Raw genomic sequence first — 19,713 nt, forward strand, 5'->3', positions numbered from 1 at the left:
ATTTTCATCATGAGGATCATGAAGCTCTCTGGGCCGACCTTAGGCCCATTCGATTGCCGCGCGGATTCTCCAACATCATTGTGGGCGTGGTGTATCAACCCCCTGACGTCAACGACACTGCCATGAGGGACTATTTGGTGACATCCTTCGTGTCTCTTGACGCAAAATATCTTAACTGTGCCATCATTTTGGCTTCAACAGAACGTTTCTCCCTATGGTCCATTCGGCTGTTAAAGCCTCTCACCTCAATCCTACTGTTACATTTCCAACTAGAGGTAATAGAACTCTGGATCAAATTTTCACCAACTTTCCTGAATTTTTCTCTGCTCCAATCAGCCTTCCTTTATATGGTCTTTCTGACCACCTGTCTGTGTATATGGGGCCGGGTATCAGGGAGACGCCCTCTAAGTCTAAATGCAAGACAATCCTCTGCAGAGACAAGAGACCTAGTAAAAGAGCAAGTTTGGGCAGATTTCTTCTTCAAGTGCCCTGGTCTGACCTTCTCTCACCTGATTTATCATGTGAATTCAAGCTTAGCACTTTCACTGACATTATCAAGCTTAGGCTGAATACGATCATGCCCGAGCGCTCTATAAAGGTGTACGAGACTGACTGGCCTTGGCTGTCTGCAGAATTCAAACAACTAATTGCCCGTCGTCAGAAGGCACTTGCATCCGGGAACCAGTCCCTATGTAAGACCCTAAGAAACAAAGTGAATTGAGAGCGTAAGCGCTGTCGGAAGGTCTATTACGAGAACAAGGTCGAAAGTCTGCGCGCTTCCAAACCTCGTGATTGGTGGAGAGAAGTGAAACAGGTTCGTGGCTCCACTAAATCAACTGAGCACGATCTGAAATTCAAGCTCCACAAGGATCTCGTATGTATGGGTGCAGTCCTAGCTAAGAAAATTAACCAGGCCTTTGTTAGCGTAATGAAGGATTACTCGCCCTTAGCAGTTAACGCGCGGGTGTCAGCACATGATGATGACCCAATTGCAGTTACCGAGCTATCTGTCGCGACGGAGCTTTGCAAGGTCAGCACTCTTCGTGCGTGTGGCCCAGACAACATTCCTAACTGCGTCCTAAAGCCGATGTTTTGGCAGCGCCCATTGCTGACATCCTGAACGCCTCTTTCTTTGAATTCAGTGTACCTCGTGTATGGAAATTGGCCGACGTTCCACCGTTACCTAAAGTGCCCGTTGTGGAGTTTATTCTGAGTGGCTTAATGTTCCTGCGGGAGTTCCCCAGATATTTTTAACGACATTATTCTTGACACTAATCATAAGCGCGCAGGTTTGCTCCCACCTAAAGCTAATTACCATAGCCAGCTGCGCAGTAACAGGAAGTTCAACGTACCAGTGTGCAAAATGGAGCGCCTTAAAAAATCTTTTATTGTTAGCCATAGCCTAAGAATGTAAATGTAAATATGGTTTATGTATGTATATTTTCTTAACATAAGGTCATTCTGAGTGATTTGATTCCATTAGATTAAACATTTTTAATTATCATAGACCTTTGTGATTAATTAAATAATGGATTTTGTTTCTTGTAAATTATGCACGTAATTCAGTATTCGGACTGCGAGGTGTTCTTTTCAATAAACAATTTTACTACTACTAGCTATCTATTTCCAAAAAAATATTAATGTCATTTTTTTCCTTAGGGGGATGGCACAGGAGTCGCCAGTAGACATGGAGATGTTGCTTTTGCTGATGAGAGCTTTAAGCTTAAACATAATGCGCCTGGACTTCTGTCTATGGTGAGAGTTCACGTGAATTGGTGTGGGAATGTATAGCATGCGATAAGATAGGAAATCCCTTTTCTTTGCACATTCATACACTGCATGTATATCAATACGGAAAATGATGTGAAAGTTCTGATGTTGAAAATTACAGGGGATTCAGTATATCCTTGCAATCAACAGCATCTCATTCAAAGTAAAGTATTTAGCATTCCTTGTCACCTTGTACACAGCTCTTGCACTGAATTAGCCATCTTGTTCATTGTACATGGCGGAGTGTACCATGATTCGGTACAGACTTACTCGTCTTCATGCTTTTATGCTACGTTTTTTCTAACGATTTGATTTTTTTAATTACTTTTTTTCAGGAAGCCAAACAAAACTTTAGGTGTAATGAATTTGTTCTGAGCTCAGCGCGCGCGCCAAATTCAAAGCGAATCGTTGTGCGGTTTATAGACATTTGGGAGAGAAAACTGTGCCAAAAACAGATAGGAGGGTGGGGGGGGGGGGGGGGAGGGGAAAAATAGTTTTGTTTCACAAACTTCTTCTAATGAACCTTGTAATCTATTTACTTACTGATGTGAAATTCAATAGGAAACGCTAAAGGAAATAAATAAATATCTTAAGAAAAGTTTACAAAAACGTTAATTTCTATAGCCACCTTCTGGAAAATCAGATATACGGCCACGGTTTCTATGAGTTAGGTCGTATGCTAATGAGGAAATATGTAAACAATGGCGTCAGCAAAGATTCGTCTATAATCCATTGGAAGAACAAGGATAAACGGGCTACACTGTATGTGAAAAAGAAACAGCAGTGGCGAGTAAAGAGCGCGTTGTGTCGTAAAAGCCAAAACCAAAGTAACAACTCTAGTAATTACAACGAAGGCAAAGAGTGCGATAGACCAACCAGAATCTGAAGCGAGAAAATGCGTGCGAAAAAGCCACGAGTGGTTTTCGGTTTGTTTCTCATTGTTTGAGAGAGCAGCGCTAGTTTTGATAACGAATCATAGCGAACTAATGGAAAACGTAACCAAAGCAAATCATGGATTGCTTTTGACACTTAGACACTCAAGTATATTACGTTATATTAAGTGAAATTTACGGTGTTGGTACTTTACATATACAGTATCAATTGAACACCAGAACTGCAGTAAGGGTTTTTGGAAGGTCTTCTCTACATTATGTTTATATTGAAAAATTTTAATAAATCCAGAGCCATCTGATAATTTTTTACATTGAATTTTGCTTGCTTTCTTTAATTTTAATAAAAGATTGGCCGAATTCACACTAGAGACGAGTAACCCGTCTTGGACGGGTTTCTCGTCTGAGACGAGTTTCCCGTGTAAGTGTGAAATCGGGTCGGGGCGGGTTTTAGACGAGAAACTCGTCCAAATTTACCCATGCACTTATTCGTCTGAGTCGACGAGTTTTTATAGACGAGTTTCCCGACTAGACGAGAAACTCGTCAAAATGCATCACGAATTCACACTTAGACGGGTTTCCAGGTCGAGTGTTAGGAGAAAATGCGCTGATTAGACTGGAACTAGAGCGAAAGCAGAGCACTTTGGGAAAACAAAATGGCGCTGAAGAAGAAGGTGAAGCGTTCTAAAACGCCGAAAAACAAACCCTGGACTGACAAACAGACAAACATCTTTGCCACTGTGTTGTCATCAACTGAAAGCCGAGATAAGCCGCCTTTTGCTCTCGTTCTGGAAACAATGGCCCTCAAGTTTTGGTTTTCAAGAAAGATATACTTCGACGCCAGTGAACTTTTAAATTGGAAATTATTGCTTCGCTCCTTTGAGCCCAAGAGACAGTTTGAAATATAGGCCTGCATACTTTGGAAATACTAGAAACAGCCAGGCGCGTTCTGTTTTCTGCTGGCTAGGTAACCACGCACATCTCGCACCAGTACCTCGGCATCTTAACCCGTCCTAAAAACCCGTCCTAATGTGAATTCATGTCGGTAAGTCAGATAACTTTTTCAACGCGAATTCACACTAGGACGGGAAACACCCGTCTGACGAGTTTCCCGTCCTCTAAATTGAATACGGCTAATGTGTTTGTTTTATGTAAGATTTAAAGAATGTTGAGACCAAGTTTGACTATCTTTTCCCATTTCTTCCATCTAGAATGTTCCTGTAGGACCTAACAACAGACCCACACTGCCAGTTGTTATATCACAATGTGGAGAGACGTAACTGAAGCAGCTGTCACTTATTGGACACGTCTCTATGTACTCTAGTCCTTACGTGTATGGCGCTATGGCCAATGGCTCAACAAAGGTCCATTTACTCTCCAAGTTATACCTGTTATAGCTGCATTGTATGAGGTGGTCTTGTGATACATGACTGTATGGCCATTTCACATTAAAAAAAAAGCGTGCATGTAGATTTACACTATTTTTCAACGGAGGAACTGTTTGTAGTCCAGCTTTGTGGAAGTTCATCCCATCAATTTTAGCCTTTTGAACAATGAACAAGTGCTCTGCCTTTCTCGGGAATTACGAAAAGCGAGTATTTCAAAATAAAACATCTGAATGCGAAGGCGCTAGTTTTGTCAGGAAACAGTTTTATTTTTATCCGAAGAACCGAATGCATTAGCAATATCCCTTGGATTACCCAATAGAATCAAAGCTGGTAGTTCATCCCCATTTACAAGATGGTGTTATTTTTCATCTCATTTTTCCCTTCTTATTTAGATTTTGTAATCTCAGTGAGGTTTCAACTTGCCAAAAATTGCAAGTCTGGCAATTGCAGTAGAAATGACGCCATGATTATGAAAGTGGCCTGAAGTGGTTTTCCAGATACAAGTAAAATAAGTACTCGCAAGTATTTCCTGCAGCAATTGACCCGTGACACGTAACAGTTTTACCGCAAAAATACGTGTAAGATGTTCTCTACAGGATAGTGCAATAGTTTAACAGTGAATACAAAGAAACCTGAAAAGAAGATTTTTGCAGGATTTCTCACATCTTGATCTCAAAACCATAGCAACCACAGCTTTGTTCCGTAATATGAACGCTTACAGAGTGAGCAAGGAAATGGAATGTGGACTGGGACGATCCGCTGAAAAATAAATCTGTCTGCTTACCAGTGGTTTCCCCTCGTGTGCATAGGGTAGGCTACAGAAAACGAGAGAGCTATTCTCCAGAACCAGGAACGGCGCGAGAAAAGCCTTTTGCAGCAACGGAAACTCCCTTGGTGAAATATAACACAATTCTATTACTTCATTTGTGTTAAAACACAAATAAAGTAAAGTACTGTTTGTATAGTCAATAGGCGCACAGTAAGAGTGATGAGTCCGCTGATTAGTTCCTTGACTGCCAGTTCGATGAAGTCAAAATTAGAGCGGCCCATTGGAACCTGTTAAACAAATTCTTGAAGAAATTCATCAGGCTAGATAACTGAACAGTCGATTAAATGTTCTTACAACATAGCCAGTCTTATGTTAAAGTCTTATTTATGCTGACAGTTTCGATGACTGTCAGCCATCTTTATCAAAACTTGAAAAGCATGAAAAGTGTCAGAAGCCTTAAATAGGCTTTTAATGGTGTTGATTATTGCGATAAATGCGCAAAGTCACTCATTAGACGCCCGCTCCCCGAATGGTTTGGGGGTGGAGATCACTTGTGTCCATATAGGAGAACGCTGATAGGCTCCCTCGTCCCTGTTCATAGTAGGAGTGTTCGATCTAATACATATGCTTTCTTTAATCCATTGCTTAAACTTGTCAGCCCTCCATACATATGGTTACCCGGATTGGGCGATAAAGAAGGTCAAAGAGCAAATGAACAGCAAGAAAGCTATTAGAAAAGACAAATCCAAGAATGATAAAGCACAAGAAAAATCAAGAGCAGTGGTGACTGTCCCATATGTCCATTCATTCCCGGAGAAAATACAACGCATATTCACCAAACACAGGGTAGCCACAGTGATTAAACCTCAAACCACCCTCAGACAGGTTTTAATTCACCCGAAGGACAAAGTGGAGAAGCACAAAAAGGCTGGAGTGGTGTACAAAATTCCATGCAGCCAATGCGAAAAGGTATATATCGGTGAAACAGGGAGACAGCTGGGAACCAGGATCACAGAACACAGAAAGGAAGCAGAAAAGATCGCTAACAGAAATTTCACAAGGTTCACCCGCAGAGCTTCTACCAATGAACACCATAAATCAGCCATAACAGACCACGCCTGTCAGAACAATCATATTATGAATTGGGAAGCAAGTGAAATAGTTGAGCAGGACGGCGACAAGTTTAAGCGATGGATTAAAGAAAGCATATGTATTAGATCGAACACTCCTACTATGAACAGGGACGAGGGAGCCTGTCAGCTTTCTCCTATATGGACACAAGTGATCTCCACCCCCAAACCAGGGGGGAGCGGGCGTCTAATGAATGACTTTGCGCATTTATAGCAATAATCAACACCTTCAAAAGCCAATTTAAGGCTTCTGACACTTTTCATGCTTTTCAAGTTTTGATAAAGATGGCTGACAGTCATCGAAACTGTCAGCATAAATAAGACTTCAATATAAGACTGGCTATGTTGTAAGAACATTTAAATCGCCTGTTAAACAAAGCTGTTATCAAGGACTCTCGTTAGAATATTGGCCCATATGGAATGCCGTTTCTGCAATTTTTCCATTAACCGGGCTGAAATCCATGTTAACAGTGTCGAGTAATGAAATCGTACCTTCAGTTGTGTCTAGGTATGGTCAAGTTTTGTGGAAAAATGTTAAAGTTCTCGCTATCGAGTGTTGAGATTTTGCCGTCGAGTGCTGAGTGTTCGCGTTTCCTGATATCGAGATGCCGATGCTCCCAAGTGGGGTACTGCGAGCCGAGCTTGGTTTAGGGGCAAGAAAGAAAAGGCTCTTCGCCCTCAACTTCACTTGGGAGCCAATTATACCTGACTATCTTACTAAGAATTATATTATTTGTCGTTATTATTCGGGTTTTCGTTCTCTACGCTCTATGGTTAGTTCGTTACTCGAAGCTACGGATACTTAGGCCGTTAACATCGATCGTGGTTTCCTTAATATCCTTGATCTGACACCATCGTTCATAATATCTTATCAACTTAATAAGCAATCGTACTTAAACTCGTCAAATTGTCTGTGCTTTCACAACCTAGATATGCAGATGACACCAGCCAAACTTCCGCTGGTGTATAATTTAAAACACATTCATTTGATGACTTCTTTTAAACTCTGATTTAAAGAGGGTTTGTATATGGCTATCAGCTAACAAACTGACTTTTGACAGTTTGGTTCAACCACATTTTAATTACCCGGCCGTAGTATTGTTTGGGGCAGCTGCAGTAGCGTCCTTCTTAAAAGCTAAAGAAGCTCTAAAATTGTGCAGCCCGTGATTGTAATGTCCGCCAGCTATGATTGGAATATCGATGAATTGTTCCGGGCACTGGGTTGGCGTAAACTCAATCAACGAGTAGAATTAACTGCTAATAATTATGATATACAACTTCACATGCGATGACTCCTGAGTATTTCAGTTCTAGATTTGTCTTTAGAGACGACATCAGATCTTGTCTTGTCGATTATGGAATACTGAAAACAAATTTGCTCTTCGACAGCCTCGCACCAATTATTTAAAGAGAAGTTTCTCTTACAAAGTGTTGTGTTCTCTAGTCCCTTAACAGACAACACCACACAAAGGAGCTGGATTGTGGAATAGCCTATCCAATGATCTTCCATCTTTGCATGATTTTAAATTTGACCAACGTCACCGCAGTTTTCAATGAGTTAAATGTGTTATACACGACATCCTAAGAAAGCAGCTTTTAGTATTTAGTTAGTTGTAATTTTAGTCAGTTAGTTTAGTTAAGTGCCTACGAGAGCAGATGCCTTTTACGGGTTTTCAGTTAACCCGCCGAAAGAGGCGTATGCTCTCGCAGGCTACTGGGGGGCGGACATTTGAACAAGCCAATGTTCAAAATTTCAAATGCCCCCTAGGAGAGTGAGTGTGGTGGGTATTGGTATCAAAATGATCCGTGCATTATATGATGCTCTTGTGAATTACAGTGGCGTTATCATTTTGAGTTGCTCGATATCTAGATGTGTCTTTTCTTGGATGTTTATCATTAAGCTGACTACGTTCTCTAAGCCTTCGTTCAACTTGGTTTTAAGATATAAGCTTCGGCTCGGTTTACTTCAATCTTTGATGTAAGACCTTTGGCAAGTGAGTCTTCATTTCGTGGGGCAGCATAGTTTTGAAATCGATGGCAAACTTTTAGGACAATGTAAAGACACGTACAGCTAGTCATTTTTCTATAATGGGAACTTGTTCAGTTCCATCACATTTATTTATTGATTGGTTGATGTGACATCATGGCGGCCATGTTGGTGGTTAGGAACAATAAGATTTTTTTCCTCTGGGAGTAACTTCTATTTTTATGCGAACTACCGTAATATTCCGAGAATAAGCCCCTTTCGTATAGAAGCCCCCAAATCTGAAACGCAAAAATACCTCCTATAATAAGCCCCTCCAAATATAAGTCCCCGGGGGCTAGTATTTGGTATTACACTTAATAAGTGTAACAAGCCTTAACAAGCTTAAAGGCTGAACAAACCAGGCATTTTTAGTCATAAAATAATCATTCTATGTACTAATGCAATGTGGTCAACAAGTGTTGAAGATGAGCTTTCATAGTTATCATGAACTTTTAGCCTGAACTACGTTACCGTTTTTACTGTATTTCCGTTCTAATAAAGTTTATTGCTGTTGTGTTTGAATTTGGCACTTTCATTGCGATTAATTTGTTACGAATTTTTAGCCAGTTGCGCATTCAAAAATTTTGACACAAATTTCCCTCCAATTATAAACCCAGCCAATTTTGAGACGCAAATTTCTCTCCTTTAATAAGCCCCTTCGAATATAAACCCCTTCTAAAAATAAGCCCCCCAAAAATAGCCCCGGGGCTTATTTTCGGAATTTTACGACCAACATGGCGGCAATTCAATCCACCTACATGTATATTTTATACGTAAACAATTACTCTTATGCAACAACGAACTATACCTACATGCCTAACTCTCCCCAAAAATTTTTACAAAGTCATAATTTGTGTAGTGAACATGTCGCTGACATCACGCATTGACATTAATGCCAGCCGCAGTGGCTTATCGTTGAATGCTGGAAGAAAGGGTACTTTTGTTTTAATGATGGTATATTTAAGGTGGCTTACTACAGTTTTCTGGAGTGAAAGAAGGCCTTAAATCGAACTTAAGAAAAACGCCAAGAGGAATTTCCTTGGACATTTTTTCTAGTACAGGAAATACAATAGAGATAATTTTAAGTCAGAAACTAAATTTCGAATGCTCAAAAAGTGTGAAATACAAAAGAATAAGTCTTAGTGGGGGCCTGGAAACTACACCTTTTAGAGTTGTCTGGCTTTAAATCTAGCCTTACGACCCCACTTCAAAATTTCAGGATTTGGAAAGTGCGCAAAAATGAGTATCCACAGGGAAGAACACGAAATTTTGTCAGGGAGAAATTTGGCAAATGACAAAATTGGGAAATTTTGCCTTGTTTGAAAATTCCTAAAAAAAATTCTGACAGATTTTCTTTAAAAAATGTTCACGTTTCCGTTTTAGTGTTTTCTGTCAACAGCAAAAATTTGAACATAGGTTGTACGGCTAGATTTGGAGAAATTAAGCGAGAAAAAATAATTTTGCGACCTACGGTGAGAAAACCATTGCGCCTGCTTGCTCTGGAAAAACCCGGGTTCCAGCGCGCGCGCGCGCGCTCCAACTGGTGAGTGCATGCTGCCGTCGTGTTCAAACATTTGGCGCAAAATCACAACTCTGCAAAGGCTTTAAGGCTGTTAAGGAACGGCAACCATTAGACAACACGTTTTTTCAGCTATCAAGCCCAAACACGATCTAGCTACTGTAAACACACCTCTGAAACCGACCTGGAATACCAGGAAATTTTTCCGAGAGCCGCCATTTTGTTTTTGTGCTCGCGCGATTTCCTCAGCAAGCTCGCGTGATTTTCCTCACGCGTGATGCTTTCGCGTGCTTTGGGCAGCGCGCGCGCATATCAAAGAATCGCACAGTACAAAAACTGTAGTAAGCCACCTTAAATTGCAAAACGTATGTCTTCCGTAATTCTTCAAACATCTGCCGTGATTTTTATGGTACAAACCAGCTATTACGTTAATTTACACAAATCGCCAGAAACGTCAGGGGCACCCAACGACAGTTTTCTCTCAGATCCTTTGAAACGCTGTTTTACGCTATCTAGAGTGCTTTTAAAGCTCTGTGGGTTCATTTCAGGCTGCGCTATAATATTTTTATCTGTTCTGTCATTCTAGGGGAACTTGAGTCTTTTCGAAATTACTGCTGATAGGGCATTTTGTCCATTTCCCGAAACTCTTAGATCTTATTTCCTTTCCGAAAATCTTAGCTGACCTTTTATCGGTACCCGAAACGACATTTTTATCAATCCGAAACACTAGGCCTAAAAATTTCCCATATCACGAAAGAACTGATAATTTACCTAAACGATCCGTTGGGTGCCCCTGAAACGTCATCACACGCGTTACATTTGACATCTATAAGGTATTCACTTTTAAACTTCTTTTAACAATTTCAGTGAACGATGACAGCAATAGAAAAGTATTTTTTACAGAAAGAAAAAACTGAACTTCCCTAACCCAAGCAGCACCCAAAGTAATCGTTTCATGAGATGGAGAGGCAACAGCACATTTTAAACGAGATTCTATTCACTTTAACACAGCATAATTGCAGCTAAATATTAAGTAAATTATTCTATCCCTTCATCCAGCAGCTCCTTTAAAGTAAAGAAGGGGGTGTTGGGCTTATTCAGTAAAATTTCCTTATACAGGCAACACTCTGGGTCCTCGTTTTAATAACTTAGATTCACCTAGAACTAAGCTCGTTAGGGCCGTTTTTACCAGCCGAGGCTATGTACATGTTGTTGCCAATATAATGTTAAAGCGTTTTGCGTGCACAAGGTACTATTCGCTGTTTCTATCTAGGCGAGTCGCGTGCTTGTAGCAACTTACTTTCAACTGCGGCGAAAATCCTTTTGCTTTACAATATATTCAAATATTTTCGAGTTGCTGTCACGTTCTCTAACGACAGTGGGCGTCTTGGCATACCGATTCCTCATATAGGAAAAGGGTTTTCATCGCATTTGAAAAGTGGTTAGTCAGTCAGTCAGTCAGTCAGTCAGTCAGTTAGTCAGTCAGTAAGTCAGACAGTCAGACAGTCAGACAGTTAGACAGTCAGTCAGTCAGTCAGACAGACAGACAGACAGACAGACAGTCAGTCTGTCAGTCAGTTAGTAAGTCAGTCAGTCAGACAGTCAGTTAGTCAGTAGTCAGTCGGTTAGTTAGTTCGGTTAATTAGTTAGTTTCAGTTCAGTTTATTTTTTACCGTTTTTTTTTTATACATCATCAAAAGATAAATATAAATTAAAATATTAAAGATAAATGAATAACAAAAAATAGAGAAACATATGGCGAGGATGCCCACAGAGAAACCAATAGGATTGTACGAGCTACAGGCTCCTTAAAAAGTTAGTCAGTCAGTCAGTCAGCCAGTCAGTCAGTCAGTCAGTCAGTTAGTTAGTTAGTTAGTTAGTTAATCAGTTAGTTATGTAACAGCGAGATTAACAGTCATCGTGTTCTTGTGGAGTCTTCGCTGCTTCTGTGGAGTGCTGCCTCTAATGAAATGAAAATACAAAAACAAAAATGGAGTTTCACCGAGCGATGAAAAAGTTAATGGCTTGTAAGTTGAGCTGCACTCTACTGTTCATGAATTACCGTAATAATTAAGCTTTAATGTGGAGAAAATGCCATATATTGTTGTGTTTGTAAAAAATACCTCATTATCAGGAGGCAACATCCTTAACGTCAATTTATTTATAGAGTGGAGTTTTTCTCTAAGGTTCAAAGACAGCATGGGCAGAATCCTCCTTCCTCTCCCCTTGAAGCAGCCTTTTGTTAGAGATAAAGGCCTCAATTTTGGGATTGTTTCTCGCGAGCTGTATTTATTTATTATTGTCATTTGTTGAAAGGAACTAGAACATAATTTTTGATTCGTTTCTTATCTACAGTGGTAATTGTGTTACATCACAATTGGGTCCATTATTCAAAACAGGAAAAAAAATAGAACGTTATTTGGTGTAATAAGAAAGTCAAGGTAGCGTTCGAAAAACAATACTCTGAGCCTACAAAACATAAACATACTTTTCTATTATAGTGCATAAAAGTGCTCATATCCAGGACTGTATTGAATGCAGTGCTTTGGGACAAACGAAGGGAAGGATCAAAGTTCGTCGGGGAAGGTGCGCGATTGGCAACTGCGCATGCTGTAACTACTAACTCACCTGAAAAAACTTTAACGTCACTCTCTCTATCTCCTTGACAAGAACATGGCCCATGGAATTCATCAGTTCAAAGGTTCCTTCACATTTCACAGATTCATTACTTTTGCCAAGATCGAAAGTAAATTTTGGTGGGAGACAGCCGAGCAACTCGATTCTCCTCAACTGAAAAGAATTGTAAACAAGCATCGTTATACTCGAAAATGGCCTAACCTCTATTGTCATTTACGTTTCTAAAATTGTATTTGACTGTTTATCTTTGTTATTTTATATTTTTATATCGGGTGGGATTAACATGTACTTTATTCATTTATTTATTTATTTATTTATTTATTTATTTATTTATTTGTTTACTTTTTTATTTTTTTATCTGTGTTTTACTTCTAACCTGGATTAAGAAAATGGCACCTGTTTCTTGGGTTAATGTAAACGATAGAGCAAACAAAAACCCTGTAACAGCAGAGCAACTACCGAAAATGCAGGCTGACCAGTCGGAAGTAAGAAGTGCGTGTTGTTATCAGAAGCTGAAGCACCTTGAAACCTAGGAGGTTGAAAAGAAGTGATAACATTTATTTATTAATTTATTTATTTATTTAATTATCTATACACGAAAACTCATCAAAAATCATCAGCTACAAGTATATATGCTAGAAACTATCATAGACATTTAGTAATATTAGTTTAAAAATATCAACTGGTTTACATGATTGCCGTGCAGGAGTCCAAAGAAAAAAAGTGGGCTTTTTTTTTTTTGAAAACTCCCAAAGAGTCGCATTGCCTAAGATCCTGAGACAGAGAATTCCATAAAGCGGCACCATTATAGGAGAAGCTGCGTTTCAGATACACTGTTCTAGGTTTAGGCAATATATAAGTTTGTTAGCTGGGTTTCTTAGGCCGAAACAAAATATTGTAAAATAACGACCTTCTTTAAAATCGAACGCAATTATTGAATCTGGTTTTATATTGTAATGCATCCAGATACTTTTACTGCTAAACAATGTCTATATTTCAAACAAATTGGGAAATAAAGGAAAACCCTCTATCATGCTTACAGTAAATGAACTTATTACTTAATAAACGAATAATGGACAGTAACTTATCAAAAGATAAAGCAGCGTATCACAGCAGATTTGAAAAGGAATAAAAGTATTCAGTTGTACGGTCCTGACGCGAAATTCCCTCTTACTTCACCCAACGTATTAGGGTCTGCGCATTTCGCGATGGTCTGTGAAAGTTGGGTTTTTTAACAGTGATACCTGCTAAAATAGAGATATAGGGTCAGAACCAATGTAGGCTAATGTAGGGCGGGACGTTTTAGGACAGGGTTATCTGAAGTAGGGTGTTCGGAAAGTGTGAATATAATGATCCACAATATCATCATATGACTGCCTTAAACGGGAGGAAATTTTCCCTGATTATAAAATTTGATGTGTTTCTTTGCTTTAATAAATAAAAAAAAATGACGAAGTAAATCGGCGATATGGCAGCGAATGCTGTTTATCTAGATAAATTAATTAGTCTTTCCGTTGTAGATTTATATATTTAGCATTCTACGTTTGGAATGACTGTCCTCAAGTTTTTATATTGGAGTAATAAACAGTCAAGGGTTGCATTTTGGGCTGAGAATGACGTTTTTCCTCACAAATTCTTCCTAGAGAACAATGGAAGATCATTCCAAACGTGAAGAGCTGGAGATATTTATATCCTTATTAGAAAAGCGGTTTTGTTTGTTTTTTTCTCTTGAAACCGTCGCCTACCGGTCAAATCTTAACTTTTTTCCAGGAAAACGAACACGTGACCTTTCACGTGACATAATTTGTTATTGTGCTTGATTAAGGATCATCAGACCTTCCTTTCTGCCAAATTTTGATTCAGTATTATTCGCTCTGTTAAAGTTAACTCGAATAAACCATTTTGAAAACTGCTTGAGAGGTATGCTATCTCCGTACCTTTATCCACATCAATGCCTTTCCCCAAGTTTCTGTCACACATATTACTGAAATTCACGAAGAACTTGAATAATCTTAAAACACAAAACCGGTCACCGTCTTTTCGCCTGAAGATATCAATTACCCAGTCTTTACTGAGGTAAATCGGTCATTCCGTTGTTTATAAATGAATTAAAAGCATCTGAAAGAGGTTGACCGATTGATCAAGATTGGCTTCTTGGTTAGCGAATGTTCGCTTCGGGCTTCTCTTCCCATGAAAATTTGTCATATCATTTAACAACTGTGAATTAATCACACGCACGAACATTAAGGACGGTGCCTACTAATACCGAAGTATTTTTGTCCGGTTTATGACTATCCAGGAAAAGCAGATGTTAGCAAGGGCTATTGCAATCCAAAAAGAAAATTGGGGGTAACCATGCATTTTTCAGATATAACTAAGCAATAATATCTCTAAAACCCTCCAGAATATAAAGCAATGTATGGGATTTTTTCCTAAATTGAAGCTTAATTATCTCTGAAAAATGTATGGCTACCCCCAATTTTTTTATGAGATACCAAAAGCGTTTGCTAAGTTCTGCTTTCTCCGTATAATTTTAATTCGCGCAAAAATATTCCTGTATTAGTAGGCACCACCCATAGGAAACCCGAGTATCTCGATATGCGCAGAACGTATGCGCAGTAACAATAGTAGGCACCGTCCTTAAACCATCGTCAACATAAAGATTTTTCAACTACACTCGTAGTTCTTGGTAGCAGAGCTCCCGTGCGCGCCGCAAGGCGCGCGCGAGTGGAGCCCCATAGCTAAGAGATTTTAATAAACCCATCAGTACGAGAAATTTTGGGTTGGTTAACTCGAACCATTTCAAGGTGGCTTACTACTCCATGTAAGCCACCTTGAAATGAGACATTCAAACCCTGTGCTGCAACCCGGGTTAATTTTTCGGCGGGAAATTGCGTGGCCAAGTGCGCTGCCACCCGCGTTTCTTTGGCGGAAAATTGGATCGCCAACTGAGTTTGAGACAAAAAAAAATTTGAAGGCGACAAAATACAAAGTCAGCTTCAATTTATGAATAAGTCTACAAACATGGAAAACAAAGAAAGGGAGATAGAAAGAAATCGAGAAAACAGGCGACGAAGAAGCGAAGTTCGACGTGAAAGAGAGCGACTGAGAGCGCTAGCACACATACGAAACACAAGTGACGAACAACGAGAGAAAGAACAGGAAAGGGTGCCGAAAAAAACCCGTATTGCGGCACAGGGTTTGAGTGTCTCATTTCACATTGGCTTACATAAATGAGCGTATGTGCTGTAACCCGGGTTGTTTTTCGGCGGGAAAATGCATGGCCAACTGCGCTACAGGCCGCGTTTGTTTGGCGGGAAGTTGCATCGCCAACTGCGTTTGAGAAAAAAACAAAACAAAAAAATAATTTTGAAGGCGACAAGATACAAAGTTAATTTTTATATGTGACCAACAGCAGGAGAAAGAGCAAGGCAACTAGCGGCGGGAGAAACGAATCGACACATCATCAGAATCTGGAAGTGAAATCATTTTACTCTGATCCGGCGCCACGAAACTTTGGATTTTTCCTCATGAAATGAAACGTTTCGCGTAAAAATCAGCAATGGAATAAAGGGACTGGTTATTCTCAGAGGGGCGAGTACATTCATGCAATTTTGTTGACAAAACTTTGCTAGTTTGCAAGATATTGTTTTCTTGCAGTTTTCAGTGACACGCCGTTTAACTTCAGAACAGACTTTTGAGCTCATATTTTTGGTCCATGTTGATTATTACCCTTGGAGTTTTATTTTCTGATTTCGTCCAATTTTGCCGTCAAACAGCGGGAGAAAGAGCAAGAGGGATCGCGGCGGGAGAAACAAATCGATTCTTTTAGCAGCTTTTAGAGGCGGCACTTCATAAACAGCGGCCGAATCTTGAAAAGAAATTATTTTACTCTAATCCTGCGCGATGGAATGAAATTAAGATGCGATAGTTTTTTCCTCTTGAAGTGAAACTTGTCGTTGTAAACGAACGAAAAAATCAGCAATCGAATAAAACGACTGGTTATTCTCCAAAAAGGCGAGTATATTCATGTGATTTTGTTGACAAAACTTTGCTGTTTTTGCAAGATATTTTTTTCTCGTACTGTTGACACTGTAACTTGTTTAACCTCAGAGCAGCCTTTTGAGCTCATTTTTCGGTCCATGTTCGTTATTTCCCTTGGAGTTTTTTTTTCTAATCTCATCCCATTTTGCTTTATTTAAAAAAAAATTGGATTCTGAGCTAAAATAGTCAGTCAAACAAACGTCTTCCAACATTGTATCGTTGGCATAAGCTGCTGACAAGTTTTTCTCGCATATATTTCTAATTTTAGCATTTATTTCTGACAATCTTGATAGAGAACAAACAAAAATACTTAAAACAGTAGGATATAACCGCAAAGATTAAGATGTGTGAGTAATTTTCACTGAAAGTTTTTTCAATGAACATTAAAAGCGAAGGTAAAATTAAAGTGTGATTTCATTTTCATCAAAACAAAGTTTACGCAAAACATTCATTCGCTTGTTTTTTGTGAATTTTTCAAAGATCGTTGTTTAGTTTATTTCTGTACTTATTGCTATGAATTATCACAGTGCTTTTTTTCATTTATTACATAAAGATATATTTGAAGTGTGTTTTTTGGTTAGTGTATCCATTTTCTCTGAGGTTTATAGCGTACGGCCTTCTTGATAAGCAAAATTTACTAGACAGTGACAGTGCCGGTAGCGCGCGTTCGCATCAATTAATTGTTCACCTGCACTGTGAAGCTTCCTACCGCTTGGAAATCACACGAACATAGATCGATAAAAATAACAAACGATTGATCCAAAGAAGGAACTTGCGGAGTAATTTCTTCCTGCTTCTTCCGCCCATCAAAAGGACACTTTCATGCTCGGTTATCGTTTGTTGAAAGCACTTGGACGCTATGACTGATTTCAGTTTCTCAACCAAACAAAAGAAAATCAATCCGATCCAAGTCTTTAGCTTTTGACACAAATAATCTTTTGCTGTTTCTTGTGAGAGACACCAAAATTAACCTTTGGGAATTTCCTTCCTAGCTGCACTACTTGATTTCCATGTATTTTTGGTACAAAGAACCCGGCTTAGAGAGTCGAACTTCGAAAGAACCTCAAAGAACTTGTGTTTTTGGAAACAAAATGCAGAAACCAACAAAATGTAAAACTGTCGTGCTCAGCCAATCAGCAGCGAGTATTTTCGCCGCTCGACCATTCAGGAGTAAATAATTTTGCCTTCGGTGAAAGGAAAATTACGAAAAACTGCCCTCTGTTACAACAAATCAGCATTCAGTAATTTTGCCCTCTGTTTTACATTGTTATTGTTGATGAGCAGTTAGCTGCATATGCATTAAAAATGTACTATATAACTGCAGAATTGATGAGGAACTCATAAGGTTATTACGTTCATACAATAAGCAGACTTCTATTGTGGAGCTCCACTTTTAGGCTTGGCTTAATATATATATATATTTATATATATATATATATAATCTGTCACAAGCATCAACCGTAGATAGTAGTCTTCGGGTAAAAATATACTAATCACAATTGAAGACAACCAATGTTTTCCGCTTTAAAGCCTATATTTCGGCTGCATTGAACAGCCTTCATCAGGGCTAAAACAACGGTTACAAATCCGCGCCATACTATTTTAAAGATAACTGTATACAAAAGTACGCGTGAACTAACGCCTGTAAATGTGCGCGCGCGCGCGATAACAAGTATAAACTGAAGCGTTCTAACGTCTTGCGCGCCTGTTTTGGACCCAAAAGAAATCATCCGTATTCAAACCGTACGGGCTCAAAGTATTGAGCCTGTATGCCCATTGCCCCTCCTTGTCTCTCAGATCTTCTATCTTGTTGACTCTGTCAATTAACTGTATTTTCATATCATGCAATCCATTGTGTCCGTCACTCCAAAAATGCCTATACAACAAATCATCTTGTTCTCGCTGAGCCTGATCCAAATTTCTGTGGCGCCTCATTCTAGATTTATGATTATTAAATCTCGTTCTGAATTTTGTGGTAGTAGATCCAACATACTGAAGTTTACAAATCTTACATGTCAACAAATAAACTACATTCGACGAGTTACAATTAAAATTATAGTTAATAGAATATTCCCTTGCAAAACCAGTGCGCTTAAAACAACTGCTTTCATCTAAATAGTCACATACTTCACATCTAGTTGATCCACATTTATGCGTACCACGTTCTCCACCCTCTCGCTGTCCGCCTTTTACTCTCGCATGAACGAGATAGTCCGCCAAACATTTAGGTCTCCTGAAAGCTATCATAGGAACATCAGCTATTGCTTCTTTACATCTGTCAGATGACTGAATGACTGGATGTACGTCCCTTAAAATCCCTCCGATGTTCGGCAATCCTGGATGGTACGTAACAGTGAATGGCACCCGTTTATTCCTTTGTCGTTGTTTGTCCCGTAACGCCGCTGACCTCGTTATCCTCCTCGCCCTAGCTACTTGACCCTTCACGAACTTCCTCTTATATCCCCGATTCACCAGGAAAGTGATAAGATCTGTTGCTCTTTTCTCAAAATCGCATTGCCGTGAACAAATTCGCCTTAAACGCATGGCCTGAGCAAAAGGTATGCCTTCTTTGCACGCCTTTGGATGACAAGAACTAAAGTGCAAATACTGATGACTGTCAGTTGGTTTCACGAACAAATCCGTCTCCAGCCGTCCGCATACATTCATCACTCTAACATCTAAAAACTCAATTTCACTTCTGGACCATTTAGAGGTAAACTTGATGGTATCATGCGCATTATTCAGATAATCAAGAAACAACTTAAGCTTTTCCTCGCCTTCCGTCCATATGATAAAGATATCGTCGATATATCTCCACCAAGTATGAGGTCTAAACCCAGCTTCCCGCAATAAACGACTCTCCAGTTTATCCATGAAAATATTTGCGTATGACGGTGCCATCCTTGTCCCTATTGCAGTCCCCAATTTCTGAACATAGTGTTGTCCGTTAAATTCGAAATTGTTACTTTTCAACACCATATCTGCAAAGGCGACCACGTCCTCGTGAAGTGAGCCTTCCCACTCTCCACGTTGTAAATCCCGAGAATTAGAAAGTGCCTCCCTTATTGCTTCTAGGCCTTCATTGTGGGGAATATGGGGATAAAGTCCAACAACGTCGATCGTGCATAATATCACATCGTTCGGTAGCCCGCGTACCTCACCAAGCTTTCTTAAAAAGTCATTAGTGTCCTTAATGTACGACTCTATTTCAGGCACTAAAGGTCTTAAATGATGATCCACAAACTGAGATATTTTCTCAGTGGGTGTGTTACAACCAGAAACGACAGGTCTCCCCGGACAACCCTGTTTGTGTAGCTTAGGCAATAAATAAAACCTTCCCGGTCCAGCATCTTCCGGCGCTAGCAGATAATCCCGCGTCTTTTCATCAATGTTTCTTTTAACAAAACACTCTTGTATTCTCTCATTAACCTTCGTTACCATAGTTTGTGTGGGATTTTCATCCAGTAGCGTATAAACATCTGAGTCATTCAACTGACGCACCGCTTCCTCTATGTAAAATTCTCGATCTATGACCACTAC

At 39.5% G+C, this 19,713-nt stretch overlaps 2 protein-coding genes and 1 long non-coding RNA gene across 3 annotated transcripts; 1 reads left to right on the plus strand and 2 right to left on the minus strand.

The window, feature by feature from the left end:
• Positions 1-5,441: 5,441 nt before the first annotated feature.
• Positions 5,442-6,161, plus strand: LOC146477363 (uncharacterized). The gene has a single exon (XM_085113549.1). The coding sequence runs from the start codon at positions 5,442-5,444 to the stop codon at positions 6,159-6,161; it is 720 nt and encodes a 239-aa protein (XP_084969675.1).
• A 1,861-nt stretch (positions 6,162-8,022) lies between these two features.
• LOC146477364 (uncharacterized) lies at positions 8,023-15,026 on the minus strand. Its single transcript, XR_014865441.1, has 2 exons — positions 12,121-15,026; positions 8,023-11,454 (listed from the first exon to the last, which is right to left on the minus strand). It is a non-coding gene; the product is annotated as an uncharacterized LOC146477364 (long non-coding RNA).
• Positions 15,027-17,862: 2,836 nt separating this feature from the next.
• LOC146477365 (uncharacterized) lies at positions 17,863-19,614 on the minus strand. The gene has a single exon (XM_085113550.1). The coding sequence runs from the start codon at positions 19,612-19,614 to the stop codon at positions 17,863-17,865; it is 1,752 nt and encodes a 583-aa protein (XP_084969676.1).
• Between the last annotated feature and the right edge of the window lie 99 nt (positions 19,615-19,713).

Source organism: Pavona decussata, unplaced genomic scaffold, assembly GCF_977016875.1.
Source record: "Pavona decussata unplaced genomic scaffold, jaPavDecu1.1 SCAFFOLD_71, whole genome shotgun sequence".
In the NCBI taxonomy this organism is placed as follows: Eukaryota; Metazoa; Cnidaria; class Anthozoa; order Scleractinia; family Agariciidae; genus Pavona; species Pavona decussata.